The sequence below is a fragment of the Mesoplodon mirus genome (genome assembly GCF_964341445.2).
Source record: "Mesoplodon mirus genome assembly, chromosome: 9".
Taxonomy (NCBI): domain Eukaryota; kingdom Metazoa; phylum Chordata; class Mammalia; order Artiodactyla; family Ziphiidae; genus Mesoplodon; species Mesoplodon mirus.
In genome coordinates this window covers 92,900,047-92,918,566 of record NC_138985.1, presented here as the reverse complement: position 1 = coordinate 92,918,566, position 18,520 = coordinate 92,900,047, and the positions used below count along the sequence as shown (strand labels likewise).

At 39.6% G+C, this 18,520-nt stretch overlaps 1 protein-coding gene across 12 annotated transcripts in view; it reads right to left on the bottom strand.

Annotated features, from left to right (window-relative positions):
- NRF1 (nuclear respiratory factor 1) overlaps positions 1–18,520 on the bottom strand; it is a 126,979-nt gene that overhangs the window by 47,790 nt on the left and 60,669 nt on the right. For all 12 annotated transcript variants that reach the window (XM_082632576.1, XM_082632582.1, XM_082632583.1 and 9 more), the window contains one exon: positions 8,120–8,260. In XM_082632576.1, the coding sequence (XP_082488702.1) occupies positions 8,120–8,260 (141 nt within the window). The remainder of the gene's footprint in view (positions 1–8,119; positions 8,261–18,520) is intronic.

Genomic DNA, 18,520 nt, shown 5'->3' with positions numbered 1-18,520 from the left:
CATATCTATTGAAGAGATCAGAGAATATGTAACAGATTTAAAGAGAAGGTAGCTAAAATCAAACCACATTGAAAGGTGATGTTTTCTATACCCTACAGGAAAACAGCAATGTAGCAGGGAATGAGAAGTGAAGAATTTTCAGACGGTGGCTTCATCACTGTAATTTAAAACTATGAACTTCCAGGTTGACAGTCCCAATCATACTCAAATGGATATTTAAAGGGCATTAGAAAATAAAAGCAAAATGATTTGTTTGCTCACTTTTGGGAATTATTTGTACCACTGACCTCTGTTCACAGAGATAATGAAAGTGGCTTTCCTTACTAGAAACACCAATCCTATATCCCCATGTTCGCCAGTAGCGCTAGCAGAAACACTGGTTTCTCTTAATCACATTTTCCCATAAAACACATTCCCATAGAAACATGGGAAGAACAAGTTTGGAAGGAAAGATAAAATTAGAGAATTCAAGGGACAGCCAATGAAGACACTCCTCTCTCAAGCCAACACTTCTGCTTCTCTATCTCCATACCCCATCTACCCATTACACTGTCTCCCTCCCATTAATCAAAATGCTCTTAAAATTCTACCTTCTCTCTCTTTTTTTTTTTTTTTGCGGTACACGGGCCTCTCACTGTTGTGGCCTCTCCCGTTGCAGAGCACAGGCTCCGGACGCGCAGGCTCAGCGGCCATGGCTCACGGGCCCAGCCGCTCCGTGGCATGTGGGATCTTCCCGGACCGGGGCACGAACCTGTGTCCCCTGCACTGGGAGGCAGACAGACTCTCAACCACTGTGCCACCAGGGAAGCCCTAAATTCTCTTTGAAGGAGTCTCAGATTAGTCAGTTTCTGCTACCTTATCCTAGTTGTACTCTTTTGTATAAAAATTTAAATAACACAGATAAAGTCAAAGCTCTCTTTTTGATCTACCCTTCCCCAATCTAGTCACCTGTCCAGAGGCATCAATTTGATGAACATCCTTTCTTACAGGCCAAATTCTATGCATTTACATAAATACATGCTGGAAAGGCAGTTTTATGTGATGAAAGAAAACACACGTATTCACATATTTTAGTATAACTCACTTTTTGTCCCTTGTGTTTGGTATATTTCACTTAGCATAATTTTCTACTCCTTAGGTAGAAGAGGCCAGATCTATGCTTTTTCAAAACAAAACAATACTCAAAAAACCTAAACTGATAACTGATGAACGTTTTCTAAGTAAAACATGTCAATCCCTGTGAATAATTTCTTTCAAAGAAACAGTCGCTGTGTTGAGTGCTTTTGAAGGTTTCCCCTGAAAACTTGTGAAGAATTTCTATCCTGTTGCATCATCACTCCAAGGGAATATTAAAGCAACAAAGATTGCCCCAGTGAGAGTAACAGGAGGGCAATAAGTTCAAGGGAGGAGAGGAAAGGGAGAGGGGGAAAAGGAGTGGATTTTAACCAGTAATACCGGACTGGTCTTTCTAGAGATATTTTTTCTATAATTATATTCTTTGCCTGGATCTCTTCTAACACAAAGTCCAAAAAGATTAACAACCTCCCAAGAACAAGAGACTCCCATAGGACTCAAATGTGGTAAAGAACATAACTGATTTTCCACTAGCAAAATCATAATTATTGCTTAAAGACTCTACAAGAAACAATACAAGTCCTTAAACTCAAAATGTAGTCTGTCATAGAGAATGGACTTGAGGACACAGGGAGGGGGAAGGGTAAGCTGGGATGAAGTGAGAGAGTGGCATGGACTTATATACACTACCAAACGTAAAACAGATAGCTAATGGGAAGCAGCTGCATGGCACAGGGAGATCAGCTCGGTGCTCTGTAACCACCTAGAGGGGTGGGATAGGGAGGGTGGGAGGGAGACGCAAGAGGGAGGAGATATGGGGATATATGTATATGTACAGCTGACTCACTTTGTTACAAAGCAGAAACTAACACACTATTGTAAAGCAATTATACTCCAATAGAGATGTTAAAAAAAACCCAAAAAGTGTGGTCTGTGAGTCAGCAGCATTGGCATCACCTAGAAGGTTAGAGGCAGAATCTCAGGTCCCACTCCAGTCCTACTGATTCACAATCTGCATTTAAACAAACAAGACTCTCAGGTGATTCCTATGCATACTGAAGTTTGAGAAGCACAATTTAGCCCATCCTCTGGTCTCTGGTCTGAAGTATCGAAGAAAATTTTGCTGACCTGGCTTTCAAAATCTCTGAAAAAGATGACTTCATTATTTCATTGTAAATGGGACTGCAGAATCTATACCATATTAATGATTTCTTCTCCTAAGCCTTTTCTCAACCTCCTTCAATTCTTACACAAAGAGGCAGACAGAAATGGGATAAGTTCTAGCCACTAGCCACTATTCTTAAAGGTGACTAGAAATTCAAGTTTTCATTTTTTCATTAAAAATACTACAGAGCTATGTGTTTTTTACCACATACACTGAAAAAGACTTTCTCAGAATCAAGATATATTTATAATAGTAAAAACAGAAGCTTTTCAGGTAAACATTTTATTTACTCGTATAGAATTATACTTTTACCAAAACCAAAAACCAACAAGCAAAACACAACAAAAACCACAACTACAGAGCCGCTTCCTGAAAGAATCAGGACATTCACCTCACAAAGAATTTAAGATACTATGTTATATGTAACTTCAACCTGTTGCAGAAGACAATTTTGATAGTTGCTGGAGCAAGTCAAGAAATTCTTTTACAACAGTAACTGTCCAGTGTAAATAACCAGAGATACTCAGTCTGAGCGATGATGGCAGTATAGTTTCATTGAAAAAACGAGGGAGAGAGAGTAATGGGGGCAGGAGGAGACAGAGAGGCAGAAGAAAGCACTGCCAATGTGGACTCCACCCTAAGTTCTATTTGTTTGTCACTAGCTTGCTTCATAGGTTGCTTCCTCTCTTTATGCCTCCGTTTTTTAATACATTATGACCTGTATTGTCCACTTCACTGCTGAGCAAAAAAAAAAAAAAAAAAAAAATCTAGGTTCATTAACTTTCTCTAAGTGAAAAATGGGTGAGAAATGGTATGTTCAGATTATTCAAAAGTTAATATAGGCAACATATATAACTAGTATTAATAATTAGTAATAATACCTTTGTGTGATTCTTTAGTTTTCAAAGTACTTTCCAATGTAACATCTCATTTTTTCTTCCTCCAACTCCATAAGGTAGGAGGGCAGGTATTATTCTCACTTTCGTAAGATGAAACTGAGAACCAAGGCTACTATGTAGTAGAATGGGGATTTAAAGACTAGATCTTCCAGCTAACTTCCTAATTTGTAAAGAATTAAAATAATGGGACACATAACTTTAGAACAATATTGAATATAATTTACTCTCTTTGGATGATTCAGAACTCATTTTAGGATTGTATATGGAATTATATTTGTAAATTAGGGTCATCAATATAAACATTAGTCATCTCCATAGCATTCAGTGCAGATAAGATGATTAACAGAGCTGTCTGGTTAACCCAAAGTCCATCTCTATTCCAGTGCACTTTTATAATTCTGGAATTTTATCACTTCAAGGAAGTCATGAATTATCCATATGGTTTCAACTCTAGAATTGGTGTCCACTTAAACTTACGTTGTCCTTTATGGCTACAGACCATATCTGAGCTCTTCTTCCTTGACTATAATAGAAATTACTTACACACACACACACACACACACTCTCTCTCTCTCTCTCTCTCTCTCTCTCTCACACACACTGGAGAGCAAGGGTTAAATGAGATACTCCCGTAAAGAACTTAGTGTCGTGCCTTCCAATACACAGTAGCTACAGAAGAGAAAGATAAGAGAGAGAGAGAGAGAGAGAGAGAGAGAGAGAGAGAGAGAGAGAGAGAGAGAGAGAGAAAAGAGCTGACATCTCCACTGGAACATTAAAAAGCATTGGACAAAAGAAAGCAGAAACATCATCAAACTTACACTTTAAAAAATTCAATTTGGGGTTTCTATGGCTATAAAAGAAATTCATGCTTATTAGACAAAGACACTGAAAATCACCCATAATGCCACCACACATATATAATCACTGTTAATATATTGGTGTATATCCATCTAAAGTTTCACACACACTCACACACATACAGGCAAGTTTCGTGTGCATGTTTTAAACAAATGAGATTAACACAATCTTGTATTCCCTGGGGGGGGGGGGGATCTAGCCGTCCCCGCCCCAAGTAGAAGAAAACAAACAAAAATAAAGCCCTAAACCCCTCAAATTAGAGTACATAAGAAATGCTATTTTATAACTAGTTTTTAATTTAATATACCACAGTATTATTCTACTGCAATAGAGAGCAAATCATCATTTTTAGTGTCTAATATTTCACCGCACAGTCACTTCTAGTCTCTTTTTTGGGCTAAACTGCTCTTCTTTCCATGTAAATTCTAAACACCACTATTATAATTTATTCAATCCCACTGTTCTCAGACTTTCCTATTGTAAACAATGCCATGAGCATACATCTTTGCTTACTTGGAGGGCATGACATGCACATTTAAAATTTTGCCAACCTGCCCTCTGGGAAAACTGTACCAATGTATATTCTATTGATGATGCTTTATATTCCCATAACCTTGCCTATCTAGGTTTGGTTTGAAATAGAACCCTGCTTTTACTACCATTAATAGTGAAAGGCTTTAGGATCAATAAGTTTAAAAAAAAAAAGGTGTTTGGCTAACATTAAGAAGGAAGCAAATATTTGAGGAAAACAAAATAAAACACAATTAAAAAAAAAAAAAGGGTTGTTGCGGGGAGGAACTGCAGGATCCGACTCCTCAGAAATTCGCGTTCAGCTGGGAGCTGGGCTCTTCATCACCCTGCTCACTCCCCCTCACCATGTTTGTTTTATTTGTTATGCGTTATATATATATATATATTTTTGCAGTATGCAAGCCTCTCACTGTTGTGGCCTCTCCCGTTGCGGAGCACAGGCTCCAGACGCGCAGGCTCAGCGGCCATGGCTCACGGGCCCAGCCACTCCGCGGCATGTGGGATCTTCCCAGACCGGGGCGCGAACCCGTGTCCCCTGCATCGGCAGGCGGACTCTCAACCACTGCGCCACCAGGGAAGCCTATGCGTTATTTTTAACTCGTCATCTGTGGTGAGACGGGTAAGGAGGGAATGTACAACAATAAAGAAGATGCATGCTTCCAACAAAGTACCTCTGAGACCGACTCATGACTTAGTACCAGCTTCCCTTGGATGTACCACTGCACCAAGCTCTACTGAGTGCATATTTCATAAAAATGGAAAACAACAGTTTTAAATGTTTTACCTCCAATGTGATAATTAAACTGCTTGCTCTGACTTCTGTGACCGTTCCCAAATTTTCCTAATTATCAGTAGCCATGATTTAATATAATAAAAACCTCAGATTATTTCAACCTAACACACCAAATGTGACAAAGAAGCAAAACATGCCCATCGCAGGAGAGGAGTTTACCTAAACATAGTGCACTCCTTCTCCTTAATGATGACTCCTTACTTCTGATTAAGTAAGCTTCTTAATCAGAAGCTTAGTTAGCTTTAGATGTACTTTATATCAGAGATACAGAGTAGATTCTGTACATTAATCAGATAAGATTCACTTTATGTTTTCTTTAACCACTCAGAATGGTCCTAGGGATAGAATAACAGCAGGTATGAAATGACAGGAACAAAGTTTGGATAATGCTTTCCTTCGGAACCATTATCCAGAGATACTTCAAGGATCCATAAAAAGATCTGTGAATCCAACAATCAAAAGATTACAATTCAGGGCTTCCCTGGTGGCGCAGTGGTTGAGAGTCTGCCTGCCGATGCAGGGGACACGGGTTCATGCCCCGGTCTGGGAAGATCCCACATGCCGCAGAGCGGCTGGGCCCGTGAGCCATGGCCGCTGAGCCTGCGCGTCCGGAGCCTGTGCTCCGCAAGGGGAGAGGCCACAACAGTGAGAGGCCCGCATACCACACACACACACACACACACACACACACACACACAAAGGCACAGTATTTGCACATAACCTACACACATCCTCCCATATACTTTACACCATCTCTATATTACCAAAATACCTAATTCAATGTACATGCTATGTAAATAGGTGCAGCACTGCAAATTCAAGTTTTGCTTTTTGGAACTTTCTGCAATATTTTCCCCCCAATATTTGAAATCCGAGGCTAGTTGAATCCACAGATGCAGAACCCACGGATATGGAGGGCCAACTGCATTTAGAATACAGATATTATCTGTGCCAGGCAGCTGTACTAGACAGCAGTGAAGAACAGAACTAAGCCCTTGCTCTCAATTCTAGCTGAAGAGACAGACCACACAGAAGTATAAATGTTAACGAATAAGATAATTTCAGGTAGTGGTAAGTGTTACAAAGACAATAAAATAGGGGATGTATTAGGCTGTAACTCAGTGGTGAGGAGAAAGCTTCATTAGATGGGATAATCAAGAAAGGCTTGTCTCAGTAGGTGATATCTGAGTTAAATTTTGAATAAGATAAGGTCAATCATGCAATGATTTGGGAAAACAATGTTTCAGGCAGAGGAAATAGCAAAAGTCAAAGAAAGAGCTTGGAGTGTTTGACAGGAAGAAAGAGGGTGAGTGTGGCCAGAGCACAGTGACTGAGGGGGAGAATGAGAAATGAGGTTGGAAGAGGCCAGGTTAATATAGGGTCTCAGAGGCCATGGCAGAGTCTAATTTGATTCTAGGAATAGAGGAAAGCCATTAAAGGGCTTAAACAAGAGGGTGATATTACCTGATTTAAGTTTTTTTAAAAAATCTCTGGTGGCTCTGTAGAGCGTGGACTGCAGCAGAAAGGAGATCAATAGAACTGATCAATGTAAACAGTCCGTCCATGCATGAGATGCTAAAGACTTGGGCAAAGGTGGTGATGGGAACTGAGAAGAATGGTCAGATTCAGAATACATTTCAGACATGAAATGACATGACTTGCTAATGAATTAGATGAGGTTTGTGGGGAAGTGAGGGCAAAACCAAGGATTACTCCTATGCTGGGACTTGAGCAACCAGATGGACCGTGGTGCCATCAGCTGACATGAGGAATACTAGGGTAGGAACACATTTGGAGTGAAGAGTGGGGGCAGTCCAAGGTTCTGTTTCAGGCATGTTAGGTACTGGAGATCTAACAGTGGTATAAGCTGGGGTGCAGATAGCATACGGATGGGATATAAAGCCCACAGGACAGGATGAGATTACTTGGAGAAAAACTACAGATAGAGCCCTGGGACTTGCCAATATTGATCAGGTGAGAAGAGGAAGAGGAGTCAGCACAAGAGCTGAGAGGGAGCACCCGGTGGGGTAGGAGGATATTCAGGAGAGGGTGGGGTACAGAAACCAAGAGAAGAAAGTATTTTTAGAAGGAAGGAGTAATCAACTATGTTAAATGCTGCTGGAAGTCTGAACAAGATAAGAAAACTCACAACTGGATTTAAAGCTGGAAGTATTAATAAAGAAATAAGGTAGAAAGATATGTTATAAAAAAGGCATTTGATCTCGATCAAGCTATCACTTTTAAAGCTAAAAAACTTATAAGGGACAGTCTCAGCAAAATCCCTGAGGTATGTTGATTTATCAGGCTAAGTACATTTTGACTTCCCCTCTCAAAGGGAGAGGAGGACAGCAATGACTCAGGAGGGTGTCCTTCTGAGTTTTCCATTCTTATTCCCCGGAGAAGCGAGCCTTCCTTGGCAATAGTGTGGTGGTATTCAGAATTTACATGGCAAGAGGAGCAGCTCAGCCCAAAAGAGACTGAAAGTTTACTTGTCCCCCTGATTGTGATTCATCAAAGTCCTGACAGTCTCCTGTCCAAACCAACTCCAGCTAAAAGTTTCTTTATCTAATCCAAGGGCCCAAGTGAAAGGAAAAAACTGCCAACAGAAGTAGAAGACCATATCCACGCCCTCGGCTGGAGCATTCTCCTGGCACTACATTTTCTTTTCCAAGGCTGCTACTGTTTCACTATCAGACTCCAGCCTGTGTCTCACTCTGGTGGTATATCACTGAGGACAAAACTAAAAAAAGTGATCTGAGGCCCGCCCACACCTGTGCCACCTCACTCCCTGCCCCTTACCTGAGTCATTTTGTCCACAGAGACTGGAATTCCATCGATGGTGAGAGGCGGCAGCTCTGAGTTAACCTCCTGTGGCGCAGGGGCGTGCTCTGCCAGGGCAGACTCCAGGTCTTCCAGGATCATGCTCTTGTACTTACGCACCTGCAGGGAATTAAGGGCAGAAGTAAACAAGATGTCCAACAACCAGGGAGGGTTGGTGCCAAGCAACCAGAGAGTGGGTGGGGCTGGCCTCCCTCAGCCATTGCAGAGCCCTAAGAACAAACATGTCCACAACTAGAAGATAAAAATACCCGCTGGCGGGCTTCCCTGGTGGCGCAGTGGTTGAGAGTCCGCCTGCCGATGCAGGGGACATGGGTTCGTGCCCCGATCCCGGAAGATCCCACATGCCGCGGAGCGGCTGGGCCCGCGAGCCATGGCCGTGGAGCCTGTGTGTCCGGAGCCTGTGCTCCGCAACGGGAGAGGCCACAGCAGTGAGAGGCCCGCGTACAGCAAAAAAAAAAAAAAAAAAATACCCGCTGGCCCCAAAGACATCACATTGTACAGAATTAAATGAAAAGATGATGAAATTACAGGTAACAATTGTAGAAAGAAGCCAGAGGAAAAAAGTTTTACAGAAATACCGCTCCTCCGTTAAAATCACGTTTTCTCCATAAATGCTGGCCCCAATATACCTGTTCCAGATCTAACAGGAATGGCATTCATTATTCTGCATTTCCCAGGCCATTTGATAAAACCTAGCTGTGGCAGTTAATTACCAAAATCATTTTCAAGATCACTGAGGACTTATGTCTCTGAAACTCTAAGAAACCTATTTGAAACTTTCCTATGCCGTTACTTTCCTGCAAAGCTAGACTACCAAACAAATAGGAGATTCAAGTGTACAAGAGGCTGCACTGAAAGGCATCAGAGAAAAAAAACAAGCTGGGTGTCACAGGTGTCACTATCAGTAAGGCCCAGGGCCAGAGAGAGCATCACAGGTCAAGTCCTCCTCCTTTCTGGTACTCCCTGGTGACAGAGGTGAACTTCAAACCCATGATGCGTTTGTAACTCTGACAAGTCCAGGTCTGAAGCAGATACTGTTACTCTGACTCCATTCCTTCCACTGCCAGTGAAAGGTCTCTCAAAAAACAGAACTTAACAGCAGCACATTGTACATGTACACATTCTTCTATCATGAGCAGAAATGGCAGACAGACACTGGATCCTACCACCACCAATAATGGGTTCATTCACTTACAAGAATACACAAGGGGGATGAGGATACCTCTGGGGATAACAAAGAAGCCATGGAATTATAGAAATGTGACAAGATGGGACAGAAAATTAACTTGCTTTCAGGGCTCAGGCCATTATCTTAGAAAAAAAAGGCTAAGAGAAAATGAGGTTTACCCAGAAGTTATGGCAATGTTTGAGTCCTGGGTTTTCTGCTAAGTGGACTGAACTCCAATCACCACACACTTCCTTATAAATATCTCACTATGAAGATTAAAAGAGAAAGATTCCCATACTCAACCTCAAGCATATGGAAAAGGAAAAATTATTGTTGGCTACGATGTACAACATTTACAGAGTTTTCCAAATAGATCAACAATAAAAGTGATGAAAGAAAAATAGTGCAAACATATAGAATCATTATTATCTCTAGAGATTCAGTTTTATCCTGGTTTCCAATAAAAGAGAAAGTTTCAAAACTTTGTAACTAAACAGCTGTGTTGTCATGGCATCTTTAAGGATACATATTTTCTGATTTCTAGGTTTCTATACCCTAAGTAGAATTTTTACACTACCAACTCACAGAAAAACTGAGTAAGACTAGTTTATGGTCTTTGAACTTTAATGTATCAGGTTAAATCATTATATTAGTATGTATTCCCACAGTAGGAGTGAATGAAAATAATATAAGAGTAAATTTCATTGTGCAGAAACACGTGGCATTCAAAGACAAAAAATCATTAGATTATTACTATTATTACATTATTAGCTAGTTTCAAACAATTCCAGCCATTTGTATGGGTCAGCAGAAGTCTAGGAATTCAGATCCAGGCATTTTGCTAAACTTACCCGTGCTATATAATTCCTTAAAAAAATCTTGATTAAAAAAAAAAAGAAGCTGGTAGAGCATCCCTCAGAGTAATTTACAACTTCAGGTTGGAGCACAATATTTCTAAGTCTGCTTAGTAAAGTTAACTAACTTTCCCAGAATTAAAAAGCTAGGGCTTCAATTCTACCTGATCTATCAATCCTGAGATGAAACCCCCCCACCACATTTATCACTCCTCTGAAATTGGAATACATGTTAAAATTGCTTTAGACCAGGTGTTATGGGGCATAGCAGTCACTGACTGCACATATGTGAACATGGCTGTTATCCCTGGAAGCATGACTGTAACCCCTGGCCTTTTAAATCAACAAACCATTTAGCACCATTTCAGAAAGGAATGTGAGTCTTGGCTGTTGTCTGATAACTTCCCCAGTGATCCTTCTGGTAAGACCAAAAAGCACCGGCACCAAACTTGTCGCAGCTTGGAAAAAGTCTCAGAGACAACAGTGGAGCTCTTTTTAAAGAAATGAAGCACCACCCATGCTCTTGATGGCACAAAGGACAATATTACATGAAACCACACATACAATGATGACTCTGAATCAAGAAGTAATCCAGAAGAATTGGACTGTGAAAAAGTTTTAGGAAGAGCTAAAAAAAAAATTTAGAAATAAGAAATTTATTTCACTTACATTTTCCTTTGTATGTATTTACAAAAGCAGTATGATTAAAATCTGTATCTAAGTAAGCCTGAAAGAGCTCTTTCAATAAGTATAAAATAAAAATTCTAAGTGATAATAAGCATTGTGTCAGTTTGTCATTTTTTCTTTTTTTTGTGCTACATAAATAATGGTGCATCTTATAATTGATGGTATCATAGATATGATGAAATACAGGTTTGTTTGTTTTCCAACTTCCACCTTCTATTCCAAAAACCACAGCTAAAGCCTTTGTCACTTCACACCAATATGTCGCTGTCAACTAACTCGTTTCACAATTAAAGTTAAAAACCACTTAAAAACAAAATCAGCTGGTCTGCCTACCAATCTCTCCTCCCCCAATTCATCCTCTATACTGTTGCCATTTAAAATTTCTGAAACAATGATAAATTATAATCAATACCATTTACTGAACACTTGCTATGTGTCATGCACTGCATACATTATTCAATTAATTCTCACATAATTATATAAAGAAACTGCCATTATACCCATTTTGCAGATAAGAAAATTATATAGCTAGTATATAGGAATATATACTATTTATATATAGTATTTCCCCAATTTATATAGCTAGTATATAGGAATATAGCAGAAAATCAAACTAATTTTTATATAGCTTCAAAGCCTGTATGTTCAGCCACTTCACTATCATTTATCTTTTTTCTCAAAAATACTCCTACAGTTCCCCACTTCTTACAGGATGAAGTCCAAACTTCTCAGTCTTGCATTTCAACTTCTCAGTCTTGCATTTCTGATCATTCCCTACTTTCCCAATACTCTCCACCAGGGCCACCACATACAGCCGTGCATGCCCGGCTCTGAGAACTATGTGAATAGCACCCTCCTCAGTTCCCAGCGCATAACCCAGAGTCCTACTGGGCAGCTTTGTTCACCATCCTCCCTCTTTAGCTGGCCATCCTCCTCACTAACTTTTGCATCTAGCAAGTTCTTTTCTGTCTCTGGGTCTTTAATTCTGCTCCTTATCCAAATATTATCCATCTTTCAAGGCCCAACTCAACTAATTCTGCTTCTTATCCAAATATTATCCATCTTTCAAGGCCCAACTCAACTTCTACTTTCCCAAGTGTTCTTGCCATAATTCTCTTACTCCTTTAAACTCCTACAGATTCAAATAATCATGTGTCACTGACATTGTTATTTCCAGGCTACACCGTACACAACTAGTGTTATAAAATCACTGAGCACAGGAACCAGGACTTTTGTTTATTTTTAAAATATGTATTACGAAACATTTCACATATTCAGACATGTACAGATAATACATTAACAAACATCCTCATAATTAACAGAAATGAGAGCGTTTAGGGTGTTTACAGGAGCCATTAGAGTTCTGGGCACAGAACGCGCTTGTTGAGGATTTAGGAATTGGCTGCTACAACCATAAGGTCAATGGGCCTTTAGTGAGGTTGCAAAAACAGTCCCAGACAAGGTATCATAATTCTTTTGCATACTCAAAGCTTTTCTGGATAAAAGAGGAATCTTCAGGAAGGTGTCAAAAAAGATTTAAAAAATTTTTTACCTATGAGTCCCTCTGAGATTAAAAATATATTGTCATCTGAGGTATATAACAAAGAGATGCTCAAGTGCAAAGCTGCCTTCAGACCTGTGATCCTGAAGCATGCCTGGCACAGAGCCAGGCCACAGGCTGTGGCCCATGAAATCTGTTGTCTTCATTCTATTCTCTCTTCAGTCCCAATGTCAGCCTCTTCCCTCTCCTGCCTCAGTCCAGATCTCAAGTTTTCCCCTTGCCTCCTGGATCCCTAGTTTTGAAGCTTGAAACCTCAAAGGACTTAGATGGATGGAATCCTTATCTCGTACTTTGTATCTAACAGTGTTAGTTATTTGTTGAATAAGTTAATAAACAAACAATAGGGCTTTTCCTTTACTACTTTTTAAATATGCTTCCACATTTCATGTAACTGAAGCCATTTTTTAAAAAACTATCTAAATAAGTGAATGACTTAGAACAAGAAATCATGAGAGTATTGGAAAGGTGGAATTAAACAAAGGCAGAAGGATGACTTCAAAGAAGCTGGTGATAACCCCAGAGCTACCTCTTGCTTCTGTAACTGTGACTAATTTCTGTACCTTAGAACTGGTTAGTCATACCCAGAGTATCCCCATCTAAATGCTATGGATTATTGACTCTCAGGAAAGCGCTCCACCTTCAGAAACTCCCATGGTTCTTCTGAAAAAAGATGGAAATTCTCTCTGTCCCTCAATAAAATTTTTCTAGGCCTATTCTACAAAGCTCTTAAAAGTATGTGATAAGGCAGTAAGCCACCAAGACAATGTCCTTAGGGCACAGCAACTTTAAAATCTACCATTTGCCAATGCCTTTCATGCCAGTTCTCTGTAAACATTACATATAGGGGAATGATAATAAACTTTAATCAATTTCTACTGCTCCCCAGTGAAGTTGGTATTATCCTTATTTCACACCTGAGGACACTGAGCCACATATAGGAAAAATCAATGTGGGAAACCACTCAAGAAATCAAAGCCTAAACAGAGTTTTCACAAAAGGGAAGTTTTTAGCTACATATGCCCACTCCAGTTAACATCAACCCATGGGCAGGATTGAATTAGCCTGTCTAAATGTTGATAACTCTGTTTTACTATGGGAGCCACACCTTCATTCACTAAGAATGATACTCAAAAAGACCAAAACATTCAATGGAATTATTCTGGAGGTCTTTTAACTTGCTTTGTTTCAAAGAGCAGAGGCTTAAAAAGACAAAAGTTTTAAACTGCAGAGGACATTAGATCTGAAGGTAGTAGATCCCAAGCAACTTAGAGAAATCTTGAGTTTCTAGGTTAAGGAACTCTCATTCTCCATCATAATCAAAGGCCCTTTCTGAGAGTTTGCCTAATTTTAAGTTATTTCACTACCCCCATGTTACATATATAGACATGGCATATGTAATCTCTGAACCAGTAGCTTCTCCATCCAAAAAATATTTATTATTCATTTGTATGCTAGGCACTGTGCTAAGGAAAGAGCTGGGGACAAAATGGTAAGCAAAGTTATCAGTCACAGTGCCCCATTGTTGTATATATTCCAATCTAGTGGAGAAGACAAACGCAAAAATAATCACAAAAACAAATGTGTAATTACAAACTGGGACAAGTACTATAAAAGATGACACAATCTAACTTAATAGGTCTTTACTTCTCAAGATCTCAATTTCGATCCAATGCAGGATCAGAATTTAGAGGCCAAATCTGCATTCTGAATTTCTGAGTGCTGCCAAACGTTTAGGGTGCTTCATTCATTCAACAAATATCACTGAGCAACTGTTCATGGCAGGCACAGTGCTTGGCACTGGGAGCATAACGGAGAATAAAGTCGATCCAGTCCCTGCCATCTTAAGAGCTCACAATCTAGCTGGGGACAGACATTAATCAAATAATCACACAAATCAGTAAATAATAAAGCATCTATAATAAGTGCTCAGAGGCGCTGTGAGAGTCTTGGATAGAACAAGGGGCTTTAATCTGCACAGGGAGGTCAGAAAGGCTTCACAGAGTAAGTGTCAACTGAGATGAGTTCTTAAATATGAGTCAAGGTTAATAAGGTGAAGAAGGAGGTAAGAGAGGGCAAATCAGAGGGAAGAGCATACACAACAGCTTTGTGGAGGGATGAAGCAAGGAAGTGAACAAAGACTGTGGCTGGAGTAGAGAGAGAAGCTGAGGGATGGGGCAAGATGAGGCTAGAGACAGGTGGGAGTCAAGCAGAGGGCTCCTGCCACCGAAAAGGGAACTGGATGGACACCAAGATTGGTAGCTAGGGTCGTGGCAATGGAAACAGAGAAAGTGGGCCAATTTCAGAGATATTTAGGAAATGAATGGAGAACAAAGTAATACATGGGATGTGGGGTGGAGAAGAGGAGAGGGAAGTGCCAAAATGGCTCTAGGTTTCTGCCTTGCGTAACTGGATGAGGAGGACAGATATTGGAAACAGACAATAATTTCTTTGGTTGGGGAGGAGAAGACTTTAGTTTTGCTGAACTTGAGATGCTATTAAAATATCCAGGAGGAGATTTTTCTCTTTCCTATTTTCTTTCAGTCGGTCTTTTGAAAGTATTTTTGATAATGTCTGTTTTGTGTTATTTGCATCTTCAATATATATGGAAATGACTTTCTTCCTTAAAAACTACATACAAACATATGCACATATAGATGAAGTTTCTCTCTCTTACTTCCTACTATCTTTCGCCTCATCACTTACTCACCCCCAAGGTTCTCTGGCCTCTTCTCTTGGTTCTGCAGATCTGACCAGGAGGAGGGAAAGGGAAAGTGACCTTTGCTGTTCAGTTGCACCAGAATAATGACCGTTATACTGCCTCTTTCCCTCCCCAGAAAGAAGCTAGCAGTAGCTATAGTGGGTGCTTGCTTATAACAACCATATTGACCTTTCACAGGACTGGGAAGAACTGGAAGGTATATTTGGGGGAAAGACTAAGAAAATGAGATTAAACTTGACACTCCATATTCAATATCCTAGATAAAACCTATGGGAGATGTTGGGCCCTGGCTCTACTCTTCAGAAATTGGGGAATCTTGAGCAAATCACTTAACCTCTCTGAGCTAGTATTCTCATCTGTAAAATAAATACCTACATCTCAGGGTTCCTGTCAGGACTACTGAGAATATAAATCTGCTATACTATACAAATGTTAGTTACAACAATCCTCTGCACTCAGCAATTTCATAAACATGTAGAAAATGCAGATTTACTCTTAAAGTAGGATCAAATTATGTATGGTTCTATAACCTGTTTTCTTCACTTAATAATTCATCATCAGCATCTGAAAATATTAGAAAGATCTATGTCATCATGCTTAAAGGCAGTGTAGCAGTCCTATCTATGGATGAGCCATCGATTTATCTGACCAACCCCTTATCTTTGAACTTTTAGGTTATTCTCAATTTTTAAAAAAATACTATAAATAGTACAGTGACTGATATCTTTGCTCATTTAATCAATTATTTTCTTAGGAGAAAATTTCAAAAGGAAACTGGATTAAAAAGTGTACACTGGGGGCACTTTTTATACCAGTTGCCAAAATGCCCTACAGAAAATTACACCAATTTACATTGCCTGTTTGATATGCCAACACTGTAAGTTATATATCTTTTTCATGTTTGCCAACATGAGCCATGTAAAATGACTTTTTGTTTTAATTCTCATTTCTTTGAAAATTTCTGTTGTTGTTAAACATTTGTAGTTTCTCCTTTTGTTTATGTTCTTTTCTCTTTTGTCTTTGGGTATTTTAAAAAATATAATTTTTAAATGAAAAAATTTAAATATACAGAAAGGTGGAAAGAACAGTAAAATAAATGTCTGTACATCCACCACTTAGATTCAATAGTTGTACGTTTTGGCATAATTACTTTATCTGCCATCTATACACACACACATTTTTTGGGCTAACCACTTAAAGAATAGACTTTGCAACACCTTTTAAAAATATACATTTTAGGGCTTCCCTGGTGGTGCAGTGGTTGAGAGTCCGCCTGCCGATGCAGGGGACACGGGTTCGTGCCCCGGTCCGGGAGGATCCCACATGCTGCAGAGCGGCTGGGCCCGTGAGCCATGGCCGCTGAGCCTGCGCGTCTGGAGCCTGTGCTCCGCAACGGGAGAGGCCACAGCAGTGAGAGGCCTGCGTACCGCAAAAAAAAAAAAAAAAACACACATCATATATATATATATATATATATATATATATATATATATATATATATATATATATATATATATATATAATTTATTTATTTAGCTGCGCCAGATCTTAGTTGAGGCATGCGGGATCTAGTTCCCTGACCAGGGATTGAACCTGGACCCCGTGCATTGGGAGCTCGGAGTCCTTTAACCACTGGACCATCAGGGAAGTCCCAACACTTCTTAATATTTCAGCATGCATCTTGGAAAAATAAGGGCATTCTCATATACAACTACAATACAATTATCACAACCTGCAAAAATAACATACTTCCTTAATATCATCTTCTAATATCTAACCCATATTCAAACATATCTTTGGATCTTTTTATTCATTAATCTGTTCATATTTTTATTGATTTTTGAGAGCTCTTTATATACTAAGAATGTTAATCATTAGTTCACTCCTTACTGTGTGATCCTGGACAGAATACTTAAGCTCTTAAACCTTCAATTTCTACATCTGTAAAGCACAGATAATAACAGATATATATACATCATAGGGTTGCTGTAATGATTAAGTAAAAATCATAAAGTGCTTAGCAGAAACAGGCACACTGTAAACACTCAGTAAATTGTAGTTGTTGTTATTTTGACTTTTTTTTTTCCAGTTTGTTGTTTTTGTTTTTGTTTACAGTGGCTTGCCATACATCCCAACTGTGGGCAAGGAGGTAATATGGGCAGAACACAGTATGGAGAAATAAATAAAACCCTGGAAAATATAAAGAAACCTCAACACCACCTATTAAAAGACCCAGTAGGGACTTCCCGGGTGGCACAGTGGTTAAGAATCCGCCTGCCAATGCAGGGGACACAGGTTCAATCCCTGGTCCGGGAAGATCCCACATGCCGCGGAGCAACTAAGCCCGGGTGCCACAACTACTGAAGCCCGCACACCCTAGAGCCTGTGCTCTGCAACAAGAGGAGCCACTACAATGAGAAGCCTGCGCACCACAGCGAAGAGTAGCCCCTGCTCACCGCAACTAGAGAAAGCCTGTGCAGAGCAACGAAGACGCAACACAGACAAATAAATAAATAAGTTAAATTTAAAAAAAAGGCCCAGTAAAGTTTTCAATCCCCCTTTGACAAATTTGTAAAATAACTGACAATCTTGAATCTGAAATCCATATTCCAAAGATGAATGGCCCTATTGAATTTTAATTTTCCAGAGTTCCCAGCAGCCTCCAGAAAGAAGAGCAAGAAGGAAGATTAATGATGGCTTCAGGTAGGAGGACAAAATGCAAATACCAAAATTTTAATAATATTTAATGAGATAATACATGCAAAGTGCTTATAACTTATAACCTAGAACACAGCATTCAATAAATATTAGACATTATTACATAATCCAAATCATTTCTTTTACTGTTGTTAATATGAGATTATGTGGAATACACTGCATAATTGATTATGGTAAACATGAGCTCTGATTCTTTAATACCACCCTGTGTTCTGGTATATATATATAAGATTGAAGAGTATTCTGTACTTTGAGGGTTTAACAGAAGTCACCCCAAATAATCAGGAGCGTAGTATCCCTCTGAAGGATACGGTTTAATTACTTTTTCAGTTTTGTACATGTTTATTATCCTACTGAGGTGTGGATATATTTTTGTTATTTTATTTTCTTATTGAATTATCCACTTAGTTAGGATTTTTAATTTAAAAGAACAAAATTAATGCATATCATTTCCTTACAATGTTCAATCTATTCTTATCTGCAATTATAATTCTTTTTTTTTTTTTTTTTTTGCGGTATGCGGGCCTCTCACTGTTGTGGCCTCCCCCGTTGCGGAGCACAGGCTCCGGATGCGCAGGCCCAGCGGCCATGGCTCACGGGCCCAGCCGCTCCGCGGCATATGGGATCCTCCCAGACCGGGGCACGAACCCGT